The sequence below is a fragment of the Phaseolus vulgaris genome, chromosome 7, assembly GCF_051622355.1.
Source record: "Phaseolus vulgaris cultivar YP4 chromosome 7, ASM5162235v1, whole genome shotgun sequence".
NCBI classification, from domain to species: domain Eukaryota; kingdom Viridiplantae; phylum Streptophyta; class Magnoliopsida; order Fabales; family Fabaceae; genus Phaseolus; species Phaseolus vulgaris.
The window spans coordinates 51,887,756-51,901,057 of record NC_143504.1 but is presented as its reverse complement, the minus strand read 5'-3'; the positions used below and the strand labels follow the sequence as shown (position 1 = coordinate 51,901,057).

General features: G+C 32.4%; 2 protein-coding genes and 1 non-coding gene across 6 annotated transcripts; 1 reads left to right on the top strand and 2 right to left on the bottom strand.

Annotated features, from left to right (window-relative positions):
• Positions 1 to 711: 711 nt before the first annotated feature.
• Positions 712 to 3,561, top strand: LOC137830066 (exonuclease DPD1, chloroplastic/mitochondrial). 3 transcript variants are annotated; one of them, XM_068637173.2, is made up of 4 exons: positions 712 to 831; positions 1,782 to 2,434; positions 2,985 to 3,190; positions 3,277 to 3,561. In XM_068637173.2, the coding sequence occupies exons 2-4, from the start codon at positions 1,848 to 1,850 to the stop codon at positions 3,486 to 3,488; spliced, it is 1,005 nt and encodes a 334-aa protein (XP_068493274.1). In that variant the 5' UTR covers positions 712 to 831; positions 1,782 to 1,847; the 3' UTR covers positions 3,489 to 3,561. The 3 variants fall into 3 exon arrangements, with proteins under 3 accessions (XP_068493274.1, XP_068493272.1, XP_068493275.1); XM_068637171.2 differs by having other exon boundaries at positions 719 to 831; positions 1,848 to 2,434; XM_068637174.2 differs by having other exon boundaries at positions 726 to 831; positions 1,787 to 2,434.
• Positions 3,562 to 3,595: 34 nt separating this feature from the next.
• On the bottom strand, positions 3,596 to 3,669 carry TRNAT-AGU (transfer RNA threonine (anticodon AGU)). The gene has a single exon. It is a non-coding gene; the product is annotated as a tRNA-Thr (tRNA).
• Positions 3,670 to 6,374: 2,705 nt separating this feature from the next.
• LOC137830063 (syntaxin-43) lies at positions 6,375 to 11,402 on the bottom strand. 2 transcript variants are annotated; one of them, XM_068637160.2, is made up of 8 exons: positions 11,042 to 11,402; positions 10,284 to 10,566; positions 8,707 to 8,796; positions 7,743 to 7,820; positions 7,449 to 7,526; positions 7,282 to 7,347; positions 7,114 to 7,194; positions 6,375 to 6,993 (listed from the first exon to the last, which is right to left on the bottom strand). In XM_068637160.2, exons 1-8 carry the CDS (start codon positions 11,239 to 11,241, stop codon positions 6,886 to 6,888), a joined length of 984 nt encoding a protein of 327 aa, XP_068493261.1. In that variant the 5' UTR covers positions 11,242 to 11,402; the 3' UTR covers positions 6,375 to 6,885. The 2 variants fall into 2 exon arrangements, with proteins under 2 accessions (XP_068493261.1, XP_068493262.1); XM_068637161.2 differs by having other exon boundaries at positions 10,734 to 11,316.
• Positions 11,403 to 13,302: the final 1,900 nt, after the last annotated feature.

Below are 13,302 nucleotides of genomic sequence, written 5' to 3'. Positions count from 1 at the left end.
TATTTTTAGATTTTGTGTTCCAAATTTGAATTTTTAGAATATATTTTTAAATTTTAAAAATTCTTTTTTATAATTTATTTTTAGATTTTTAGATTTTTAGATTTTGTGTTTTGGATTTTCTTTTTTAAAATTATTTTTTGCATTTTAGATTTTCTTTTTCGAAACAAGATTTTGACTCTTAAATTATATTTTTTGAATTTTAGATTTTCAAATCTAGAATAGAGGTTAATTTTGAAAAATTTAAAAGATCATAGGTTACACATTGAAGTTGATATGATCAAGGAAGAACTTGCCCCGTTTGATTGGTCTGTTATGAACGAAGTTTTGATTTTTCATCGAATATGGTCCTATACTTTATGACTTCAATAAAATCACAACTTAAAAGAGAGTACAACGATTCAGGTAATTCAGGTAAACGAAAAAAAAAAGTATTTAGTTCAAACTTCTTCCCCCACGCAAAATATGTACCAATATGTGACCACCATCAGAATTAGGAAAAATTATAAATCGTAAAAGAAGAATTAGTAAGTATGCTGGGTCAGAATAATTTTTAACTAAAATAAAATTTAGAAATTAAGTTATAAAATAAAGATGCCTAATTAATTTCAAAAAACAAGTAGAAATATGGTGTTTCTAGAAATAAGACAACAGGTGAATCAAACATGGAAAAAGTGAAAACGGAACGTTGTTGAGTTGCTTTTATTCCGTTTCTAAATATTCACTTTATTAACCTCTGCAATTCTTACAAATGCTTTTTCTTTAGTGTCTAGCTACATTTCAATTCAAACCTCCTCTTCCTTGCACTTGCACTGCCGGAGAATTTTTGAACTGGTGAGTCTTCAAGTTTCACTCTTCTACGCCACCCTAATGCACCCTTCATCTCTTTCTTCAGTTTTACACCATAAAATGGTCATTGAATCAATCATCTCACCTTTCTGTATGTTTTTTCTTTTTCTGTTCACCCATTTTAAGTTCAAGTTTCGATTTTTTTTCATATATTGAAGAAAAAAATATGTATTTTTTCTTTTTAAATACTTGACCTTTATTTTCTTGTCATTATGTCATGGGCCTATCATTTTATGCTGTATTGTAATGTTGTAAAGTATCCACCGATTTTATTTTTTCTCCTCTTTGCTACTGCAATTTATTTGACAAAATGCACCATTATTGTTATATTGCTACACATAGCTTGTTGTTTGCCTACTAGTTTCCCTATTATGTATATATTTTGCACTGATGCAGAGATGAAATATAATAAAACAATGTTAAATTTCATTTTTTAGATTGTTTAAATAGGATACAAGAAAATGAACATATTGGGATGATGTCCCATCCAATTCCATTATGTTGGAGTACTCTGACTGAGAACTTGTCTCTACTTCTTAGCAAGATTTTGTTGTTAGCTCGATTTTGTTTCAACATTGAGTTCGCTGTGGGGTTCTTAGACAATGGGTTTTGGCAATGTTGTGTGCTGCTTGGAGGAAAAGTTAGGGATTTTTTTACTTGGTATAAAGGTTTCATGTGGTCAATAGTCTGTTGTCATTGTTAGCATGTAAGTAAGTGTATCAGATGACTATCCAACCCCACTTTTCTTTTTTATTTGAGCACTTTATTCATTCTTCATGCATCTATTACTATTAAGTATTTCTGTCTAGTTATCTATCATGGTAGATTTAACAGATAATAGTTCATCATTTACCATGCCATATAATTTTTTTGAGTTGACTTCCCATAATAGAATGTATATTTTCTTTTGTTGTTTGACTAATTTATTTATTCAGTTCAGGTTGTAACTACCTGCTCACTGTATAAGTAGTGCTTGATAACTTAGCATTTATTGAATTCAGATGAGGACAGGGTCTTCTATTTTTTCCCTATTGCATTTATCCAGATGCAGCATGCACGGCTTAGCCAATTGTAGGGAAGATGAAGCATTATGTAGTTTTATCAAGATTTATGGAAACAACTCTAGAATCAGACTACTTGGTTCTAGAATTTATGGGCTTGAGAGAGGATTTGCTACTAAGTGGACTAAAAGACTTGTAGCTACAAGAGCAGAAGGAAGTAAACAAACCACTTGGAACACCGAATCAAAACGTACCAAGCATGAAATTTCTAGAGAGGAGATTTTACCAAATGCTACAGTGAATGTAAATATGACACAGCTAGATCAGTTCCAGAAAATTCAGTGGCCTGAAGTACAAGAAATTGCTCAGTATAAAAACTTATCTGACCTACTCACTGTTATTGTTTTTGATCTTGAGACTACTGGGTATAGCAGAGTAAAGGACCGGATCATTGAGATTGCACTTCGAGATCTCCAAGGTGGTGAGGACAGCACTTTCCAAACTCTTGTAAATCCTCAATGCCATGTGCCTAATTCACATATTCATGGAATTGCTACCCATATGGTGAACCGAACTGATGTGCCAAGGTAATAAATATACTATATATGGCTTTTGCACCTAATGTATTGTGTTCCTTGGTTTATGCTTACCTCTCAAAAAGTAAAGTCTTTTTCTCTGTTTTTAGTGAACAAATTTGTTAAAGTGACCAAAACAAATTAGAGCAGCTTAGAATTTAGAAATTATGCATGTAGACTATTTTGGCAACATATTCTCATACTTATCTTATAGGAAAGTGCCTTCCTTGGGAGTATGTTTGGATGGTTATCAGATCATTTGACCTGCAAAATAAGTGTAAATTACTTTTCCTTGTCGAGGAGTTTTATGTCTAAATAACACGAATAAGTAGAAATTATGACTATGTATATACTATGTTGAAATTAGAAAAGACTCATTATCTATAAACTAACTGAGAAGGACTATTATTTTTAAGCAAGTTCAACAGTTCTAATATGGTGGTTGAATTTTCTTATCCTTCCATAATCTCTCAGTATTTGCCGCATGTTTTATGATGATGGTATACATTTTTTTGTGACCAATTGACTGCATTAGTTTTGTTCTCTCCTAAACTTGTCTTAGGATGGAAGAACTGGTACCCATCTTGTTGCAGTACATAAAAAGGCGAGAGAAAAATGGTGGATATGTGTTATGGGTTGCACACAATGCTCGCACTTTTGATGCACCTTTCCTCATCCAGGAGTTCATTCGATGTTCCATGGAGATTCCTGAGAATTGGGTGTTTCTGGACACCCTTCCTCTGGCACGTGAACTGATGAAGTCTGGTGGTATCTTTCTCTCTATTTCTCATAACACAGAAACAGTTGAGGCTTAGCTATGAAAAGATATTGACTTTACATATGTTTGCATATAGGAACAAACCTTTCTTCAGCGTCACTGGGTGCCCTTGGTGAGTTTTACAGAGTTGAAGTGGATGGATCAGCCCACAGAGCCATGGTAGATGTGAACACATTATGTCAGATACTTCCATTGTTGACCACTGATCTGAAGTTAACTTTGTCCAGCCTTGTCAAAAAATCGTTCAATTTATCGGATTGGATGAAGGCTAAGAAAGGAAAGAAGTGAATTCACACTAGTAACCAAGTTTTTCACATTGTGTGCATATGTTAGTATCAATCAATGTTCATGGTTTTCAAAATTCAGAGCTGTTTTTATGAAAAAGGACAAAAAAATGCTTTCGTTGAGAGTCGAACTCAAGACCTCCCGCTTACTAAACGGGTGCTCTAACCAACTGAGCTACGAAAGCCAGATGTTTAGTCTATTTAATATGAAATTTTTCATTTTAAAACATTTTTTACACCGTTACACGCAATTGCTCTAACCAACTCAGCTGCAAGAGCTCATTTCACTGTAGTGGATACAAGATAATTCAATATAGATACTTAATTAATTGAGGTTTTTCTTAGCTCAAATTCACTTTTAAAAAAATATATAATTAATGCAGTTTTTTCTTCAGCGTCACATTTAACATTTTTTTTTACTAACTGATATTATTATTATTATACTAAACTAAGTCAAATTATGTACCTATTCGTCATAAAGTGAAGAATATCTACAATCCTAAGTGGCTATCAGTATTTTATAATCAGGATAATCAGGCTTTAATTTTAATTATCATCAATGCATGAGTTCAAGGGTTAATTCATTGTTGAACAGTTATTTATCAGTCATAATGATTATAAGGATCACTATTCCAAAGATCTATAAATGCAAACTTTCATCTTATCTTACTTAATACACTTATAGACTTGTATTTGACACACATTATATTTTTTGTGCTTTTAATAATTCAAGTATTGAAAACTTTTTATTTTTTTAGGTAGATTTCCCTATTTATTTGGAAACTAACATCCAAATCTTCAGTAGAATTTTCTTCGAATAGATTTTTGATAAAAACAAATTATATTATTATTATTATTATTAAATGTATTATCAATTTAGTTATACAATTTTGTGAAAACATTTTTTTCTTTCATAAAGATATATAAGAGATATAGTGTTGCCCTTGTCCTAGGTAGCTGGAACTAAATTGCGACGCTGCACTTGTTTCAAACTCTAGATATCGATGTCCGTGATGTAACTTAATGAAGTACCTTTTTTTTATAGTTTTGCATGCATAAATCTCAATTATTTGTATAAAATGAGTAGGAAGATTCGTTCTTTAGTTAAATTGATCATTATGTGTCATTTTAAATAAGATGACATGGGACGTGGAGTAAAGCAGAAAGATGTGTTGGTATGGAAAATGGGATTGGAATGCTGAAAGAAACTTTTGAAACAAAAAAGCGCAAAGGGTTAGGTATTAGGTATTGGAACCTTCAAAGAAAGTTGTGACGAGAGAGAGAGGAGAGGAAAAAGGTTTGTGAAGAGAGTAAAGGGTTTTGTTTCTAGCAATAAAACCTCCCATAATTTTTAGATTTAAATACAGCTTTAATTAATGTTTGAGATGAGACATTATTATTAGGAAAAAAATACATTTCATTCAGATTTTATAAGATTAAATTAGATTTAAAATTCGATTTTTAGTATGTAAATTCCTAACTAAAAATATGACATTTTCTCTATTGTGTAAATTCAATAATTAAAATATTATGTAACTTAAAAGATTAAAAGAATAATTGTCTTAATGTGTCATTCACTCACTATTTTTTTGTCATTGTGAAGACAATCATCATGATTTCCAAATTAATTCATGCAAGTGCCCAAATGATGTATACAATTAATCATATTTTAGGACTATGTTAACCATCACGTTTTCCACCAAAATGTAATGCACAAATTCGTAAAACTTGTCACCTAAAGTCCAAAGGAACAATAAAATATGAATAATTGTCTTTATATATTATTCACCCATTACTTTTTTTGTCATTTAGAGGAACAATAGATATGATTTCCAAATTAATTTCTGCATATACCCAAGTGATGTACACATTTAACCACATTCAGTGTGTTTTCCATCAAAATATAATACACAAATTCACAAAATTATGACACTTAGTCCCAACTATGAACAACAATTACACCATTCACTTCACAAATAACTTATTCTCATTCTTAACTTATTCTCCACTATATATTTTTTAAGTCAACATGCAATAAAAATATACAAATGTCATTTTATTAATCTTATTAAACTGATTTTTATGATAATGACAACATAAACTTCTGAAGACATTCACCTAGTGTTTATCATCATTCTTAGATAAATCACCACCATTTTCACATCAAAATACACACTGATCTAACTTTCCAACACAATCAATCACTTTGACAACTATGTTAACTCAAAAATTTCACCCAGTTTAATGCAATATCTTATTAACCAATCTTGCTTTTCATCCAAACACCACACTCTACTTCCTCTTCGTTTCCGTCGCCCACAATCGTCCCCAAAACACTTGCTTTCATCTTCGTCGCCAACTTTACTCTCCGCCATCCGCTTCTGTTGCCGACCTTGGCCTTCATCGTCAACACTGTCATGTTTCTCGTTCATGCACCGTCCTTTCAGTCTCCATTAACCACTCACTCCTCTCCTTTCTAATTGATGCTTCCGCTACCCGCAATCATCCCCAAAACGCCCACGTTTGTCTCCGCCGACCATTTTACTCTCCGTCATCCACTTCTGTCGCCAGTCCCAACCTTCAGATATGACATCACCTTTTAAACATAAATATTTGACTCACCATTGACTCAAAACCTTCCAACTTTAAATATCTACTTAAAATGCCACGTCTGGGCCTCCCACTGGCCATGTGGCGTACACGAAACTTTATTCTTAATTGTGTAACATTTGTTATACTTTTTGTAAACTCAATTTATTCATTGCAATCATATTTTTAGTTTTATATTTTTCTATCAATTTTCTTATCTGAATAGTATTTTCAAACAAATTACCATTTACTATAAATATTAGCTCAATTAAATTTATGCATGCAATTCCATCAGGTACTATTTTTACTTTTCACCAATGAATTCAGAATTCTTTCAACAATCAAGGAAGAGAACATACATGAAAAGGAACTGAGTACCCAGTTCCGCAGGTTTCATCAATCCATAAATTCAGAATTCTTCCCTCAATCAAAGAAAAAAAAGTTGTATGAAAAGGAACTATGCACCCGGTTCCGCAGGTAAAAAATGTCCAAGTAGAGGTTTATACAACCGCTCTATACATTTTCCGTCCTTGTGTATCCTTTCCTACTATACCACACCAACTTCTAAAAGTTCTTGTGCTTCTACACATCTAATCCACCCTACCTCCCCACCCAGTGGAAAACAAAAAAAATGCAAGAGAATTAATATGGTCCCTACATACAAAAAAATATGGCTTGTCTACTCCAAAACTGCTTGGTCTTCGCTAAGACAAGTTGCGTACTATCCGAGTATACAATGGATATGGTGTCGAAGAAGGTCGCACAAATGAGGGGTGACCAGATATTAAAAATAAATTGAATATCACCGTTGATCACAATATAATTTCCTTAATGATTAAGAGAACCAACATTACGAAGCACATGATGACAAGCACAGTAGCACACATTACCATACCCCCCTTTTTCTGAGTTCGCTCTGCCTGCATGTCACATAAACCAAATACTTATCATAGGGGAAAAGAGATGAAAATGAGATAGAGGGGGTGAAAGAGGGAAGCTAGCAATACTGTCAAATTAAAATAGTAGAACAGAAGTAGGACCTTCTGCAGCTGTTTAAGGCCATCCTCAACTGTGGTTGCAACATTCTGAATGTTGTAGTCTATTCTATCGACGATAGTTCCCTATGTATACAGGATGTGATGTTAATGGTTAAAAGAGTGTGGAATAAAGAAATTTGTCAACTTCCTCACGGGAGGGTATTTGCTGACCTGGTCTATGACTAGCACTGACAAATCCTTCATGATCTGAGCAAGCTCGTTCACAGATTCCACAACCTATAAAAGCAAACAACAAAAAGGCTCTAAGTCAATCTAGAACACAACATAAGGTCAAAACAAGTCATTAGTAACAGTACATAAATGCAACTTTTGCTTACATGCTGGATCTCTTTCTCTCTTTCCACTGTGAATGCTTCACTTTTTTTTAGCTTGGCCATTTGATGCTCATTAAATACCTACATGTAAACAATTTGATAGCTTTAGCAATCAAATAACATATATCAAACTACAGCAAGGGTATGATGACAATATGGACAATATAATTTGTCAATTAATCTTCCAGCAAATAAATAGCCAATAATCTGAGTAGGAACAAAATTATTGGGCCCACCAATTCTGTACTCAACAAACAAAGAAGTGAACTAAAAACAATGAAACAGAAAAATAAGTACCATATTATCCAAATCATCATCTTCGTATCTTGATTTACCTCCATTTAAGTTGATCTCTAGATCAACTCCATCTTGACCCTGCAATATAATAAAATGATGATCAAAAGCTTTAAACAAAATCCATCAATTATTTGGTGATGTGCATAGCATGAGAATTGAGATAATCTTGAGGCAAGAGATAGAGAGCGAGGAAACTTTAAACCTAACTTAACCTCACAAAATCAGTCTATAAGATGAAGATTGAATCCACTTGTATACTATAATTTTTTTTTGCCAAATCTCTAGTCAACATGGATCTCTAACACATTCAATCACACTGAAGACCAGACAGCTTTTAGGGGTGACTAGATATTAGTGGGTAGTCTGATAGTGACACAATAGTGAGTGATACAAAAGGTCTAACAAACTTTCCTTGAACTTTAAGTCTAATTTAACCTTACAATACCAACTCATAAATTGAGTTTTGTACCCACTAATTTATTACAATTTCATTACATCTCTAGTTAACATGGGATCTCCAACACAAACAAAAGATCTTATACTTCATTACTTGTTATCCAGTGAAAAGAAATTTCAAGGGATCATTTGGTCACAAAGACAACAAAGTCTTATCCCACCTAGGTGAGATCAGCTACATGGACTAAATGACGTCATTTGACTTGGTTAAAGACCAAAACTTCAAAAGTATTATTTACCATGAGATGATTTGGCCACAACAGAGAAAAAAAAATTGATGCGTGTGGTATGAAGTTTTCATATAGTACTTAGATAAGAATTGAGGATAGAATTTAATGAGCTAAAGTGAATCAAATTGATTTGCACGCTTGTATTATTTTGGGTTTATTGAATTGTCACTATAAAATCAACTGTGCGAGTTAACAACAAAATGCCCAATAAAAAAATGGTACTTTATTTTCTTTGTTAGTCAAGGAAAGAACAGTAAAACTACAGGCTTTTCTTTCACCTCTTTTTGTAGTCTGAGGCGCTTTAAATAAGTTGATTGTTTCTTGCGTAGCTCAACAGAGAGGTTCTGAAGGTCAGTAGCAATAGATCGCTGCATGCAGTACACAAAATAAGAAAATGTTAAACATGGTACAAGCAGCAAGTTCATATACAAGTAAGATATTTGGATTAATTTAATCAAGCGTAGTTTGTTTGGTTTGAATTCAGTTACATGCGTTTAGCTATGATTTCACATCAAATATTCACAAGAAGCTACTACACAGAGCTTCAACTTAATGCACATCTAAATATTAGAGTCGCATAACCAAACACCTATTAAACTTTTGGATGACTTGATGAAAACTGTTTAATCAATAAGCCACAAGAATATAGTATAAAAGTAAATGGTCATCATAAGCCTTTTCCTCATCCCCTTGCTAAGTTCTCGTCATAAGACCTTAGTTTCTGTAATGAATACTTGACTGCCAGAATAATCTCAACTAAACTTGAAATGGTTATCTGTTAGCTTACATTGGCCAATGATTAATTTTAAGTTTGACAGAATTGTATACAGGAACATGGTATATGGTTCACTGTGCAGCATTAAGCAATAGGATAGCGTGGAACTTTTTCTGCTGTGTTCTAACTGCAGTCCTTTGTAATAAAATTTTGGGGTTATTACAGAATACTGGGTCTATCCTTTCACCTTTGAACAATTTCACGTGACATAATTTAAAGGGTTGATAAAAAAAAAGGAGGCACAATATTGTGATTGTTTGGCTGAAGCAAAGTACATGCATCTTTAAGGATGTCCGCATGCCAATGGGATATGTTATTGGATGGCATTGTGATTGTCAGTAAGCCTTGTCTAGTAAGCCTTCTGTCTGCACATTCTTAAGGTATAAGCCCATTGATTTAATGGTGTGTTCACACCAGGCAGTAATTTAAATGGAGTTTCCATATGTGATAATAGAGAAGCTGGAACTATGTCGAACATTTTAGTCTTTTATTTCCAACCTCCCCCCACTCGTTGTAATTCTTTCTCGTTTCTCCTATGATGCACAAATGCAATATGCATATATATCCAACACAAGATGATTATTCCAAAAAATATATAGGATGTGATACATGCAATATAGATACGTATAAAACCTTCTTAAAAAGAATAAACATATAATTGCAATTCTAAAAATTCAAACCAAGAGGATGCTTATTAATCACTGTCATCACTAATCACTATCTATTCCTTAAAGACAAGATTAGTGTCAATCGTATTCCCTATTGAGCGTCATCCATAAAAAGGATGAATTATTGGACAAGTATCCAAGTATGAGGGATACTGTACATGTATTAGATACAATACCTTAAGTAGATGTAAGCATCGGTTCTTCATAGTTTTACCGGACAAATTTCCTTTCATTACTCCTAAAATATAAAAGCAGCATACCATACCAGTGATACTGTGAAAGTGTCTGATGCATGGTTAATGAAGAGCCAAAAGGATTTCCAAGTTGAATAAAACAAATTCATTGTTTTGGGGCAAAAGCAATAATCACTCATTTATCCCATTAGTATTTTGTAAGAGTTCGGCAATTGTACCTGCACGTTTTTCCTGACATTGGAATCCTCAGAAGGCCCAGAAGCAGAAAGTCTCCGAAGTCTCTTCTCCGACCTCTTTATTAAGTCAGTTATCTCGTGTGTTAGAGTCTCGATAGTATGTTGATCTTCTTTCCCATCTCCAAATGACGGCATCAAAGCCTTTGCGTGAGCCTTGGCCAACTCTGCCATTTTTGTTCGTGCACGTTGCACATTTGCTGATATTTCTTCCGACAAATCCACCCATGCAGGAGGTAGTCCCACATTGATTGCATTTGGACCCTTACTGTATCCATAGAAATAATAATCAATTCACCATTTTCAAGTCTTATCTGTTAACTTGAAACATGCACATGTGAGAAACAGAAGGAAGTGAGATATGCATAATAATTTTATAAGACGAGTGTCCAATTTTAGAAAAAAACTACCCCGTTCCACCGAAATTCTATTTACCTGCAAAAATTAAGAGTGCACCACATACAAAATCATCGGTTAATCCACAAGACTCTCGATAATGCCAGAGATATACTTTACTAATACTAGTCTAAAATTCCTCCAGGTATGGCTTCGTGTTTTGAGTGCCAAGCTTCAAGAGGAAACACTCCTAGTCCTATATACATATACAGATAGTTCCTCGCAGTATTCATGAACCAATTAAAAAGTTACGGATCTGACATATAAAAAGCTAATCGGACAATTGATCCACGATAACAACTAAAATCGATGGAAATGTGAGATCGTAAGATCTGTGTGAAGCGCACCTCGAATTGCCAGGATCATCGGTACTAAGCGGAGCGTAAGAGCGATTGGGATTGAGAAGCGAGGTGCTGACCAATTCGATGACGGGGCCACCGCCGCCGCGGGAGGAGGTGGACTGCGGCGAAGAGAAGGAGGGAATGCGAACACTCTTCAACGCATCTCTGTGTTTTCTGAAAAGCAGAGTGCGATTTCTCGTCGCCATTCAGATTCGGAACAAATCAAATGAAATGCTTCGTCGTTTGGTTACAGTCAAACCAGAAACAAAAATCGATCAATCTCCTCTCACGTGATCAAGCTTCAACATCTAACAGCCACTCACGTGCCATCGAAGTTCTTCAATAAACACATAATACACGCTCTCTTAAAAAAAGTTATATTTGTTTTTTATATAAAACTTCCAATATTTTGTATTATTTGTTGTAAATAATTAAATTTATTTTTTCTTAGCTAAACAAGTAGTTAACAAAATATATTTAAATACTTCATTTTTAATCTCTCTAAAACATTTTTATTTAACATCTATACATTTTATAACTAACTACACATAGTATGTTTATTAATAAAAAATATACACATGGTGTCTTTGTTTAGAAGAGGATGAGAGTGGAAAAAGAAGAAAAAAAAGAGAGGAAAATATTATGTGATTTTTTAGAAAAAAAATAATTGTGTTATTTATTCATTTACTTAAATACTATTTGTTTAAAATTGTTAATAAGTTCAATTTAAATAAAGATAAATATTGATATATGAAGTTTGTATTTCTATATTTGGATAAAAATAAATAAATAAGAAAGAATAAATTTTCATACCATCAATATTATGAGTTTAATAATACAATTTTATTATTAATTGATTTATGAAACGAAAAATAATTGAAGAAAATAAATTGACTATCAAAAATAATAACTAGTTAATCTTGTAACGAATATGAAAATAATATTTTACAAAACATTTCAAAAAATACATGTAATTTACTATCACGTAGTTCATACCAATTTAAACAATTATACAAAATAGTAGTATAGGAGAAACAATTATTATCCAATCATTACTTCTTCAGCCAAAAGGATTGGAATGTTATGTTTTTATTATATGAAAACTAACTTTATTTCTCTAAATTCATTATCAAAATAATTTAAAATGAATTGAGGGCATTGACTATGCAAAGAGCCATAATCCATTATGTTTCATACTATAATCGATTATATAAAAAACTATTACATGTCAAAATGTAATCTATTATATCCAAATTTTAACTTATTATAGCACTGAATCTACCCGATTATATGAGAGGCTATAGTCAATTATAACCTCAAACATAATCAATTATAACTTATTAAAATAGTTTATTGACAATGAAGTTGGATAACACTTGCACCTTCAACTCACCTTCTATAGCTGATGAATGGTTATTCCCTAACACATAAAGCATAAACAACAGAACAAACACAAATTATCCCTACTCCAAAAGAACAATGTTCCATTCCCTTACTAACCTCCCACCCACCATGTATACATAATCTTGCTATTTTCTTTAGAAACTTCACATAGAACCTCTTCACTTTTCCTATCCAAGGAGCATGCTCACAAGGTTCAAAAGTTTGCTTACAAGTTAAAAGTTTAACCTACATCACATTATACATTTTCTATATACAATTGTAAAATTAAAATACACATTTCTTGTATTATGTACCCGGGCAACTTGCAACATTTAAAATACAACAATGAATTATGTCCTATTTTCATATACATTTTGACTACAAATAACAAAGCCGAATAATCAGTCATTCATATGCACCGATACAATACTGCTCACATATATTTTTACAAAGACATTGTACAATTAATTTCCGCTATAAATTATACGTAATTATACGTAATTATTGTACAATATTGTACACAATTATATACTATTAATTTTATAATAATAAAATCCTGGATCGTACATAATTAGCTTATAATTTGGTGAAAAAGGTATACTTGTATATATTTTCTCTATAGGAAATATTAAAATAAAGATATCTTCATTTTTTTTACCATCTTCTTATATAATTTTCTTATAAAAAATAATTAAAATTATTCACTATAAATTAAATATATACTTTATGTATTAAAATTGTGTATTTAAAAATATTTTTTTAAATGTTAACCATATAAAATAGTTACACACGTCTCCCAACTAACTATAACTACTCTAGTTAGAATAAATGTCTGAGCTTTCTGTGTTTGGTTGTAGATGTTTTTCTTGTGGTTGACTGTTAAA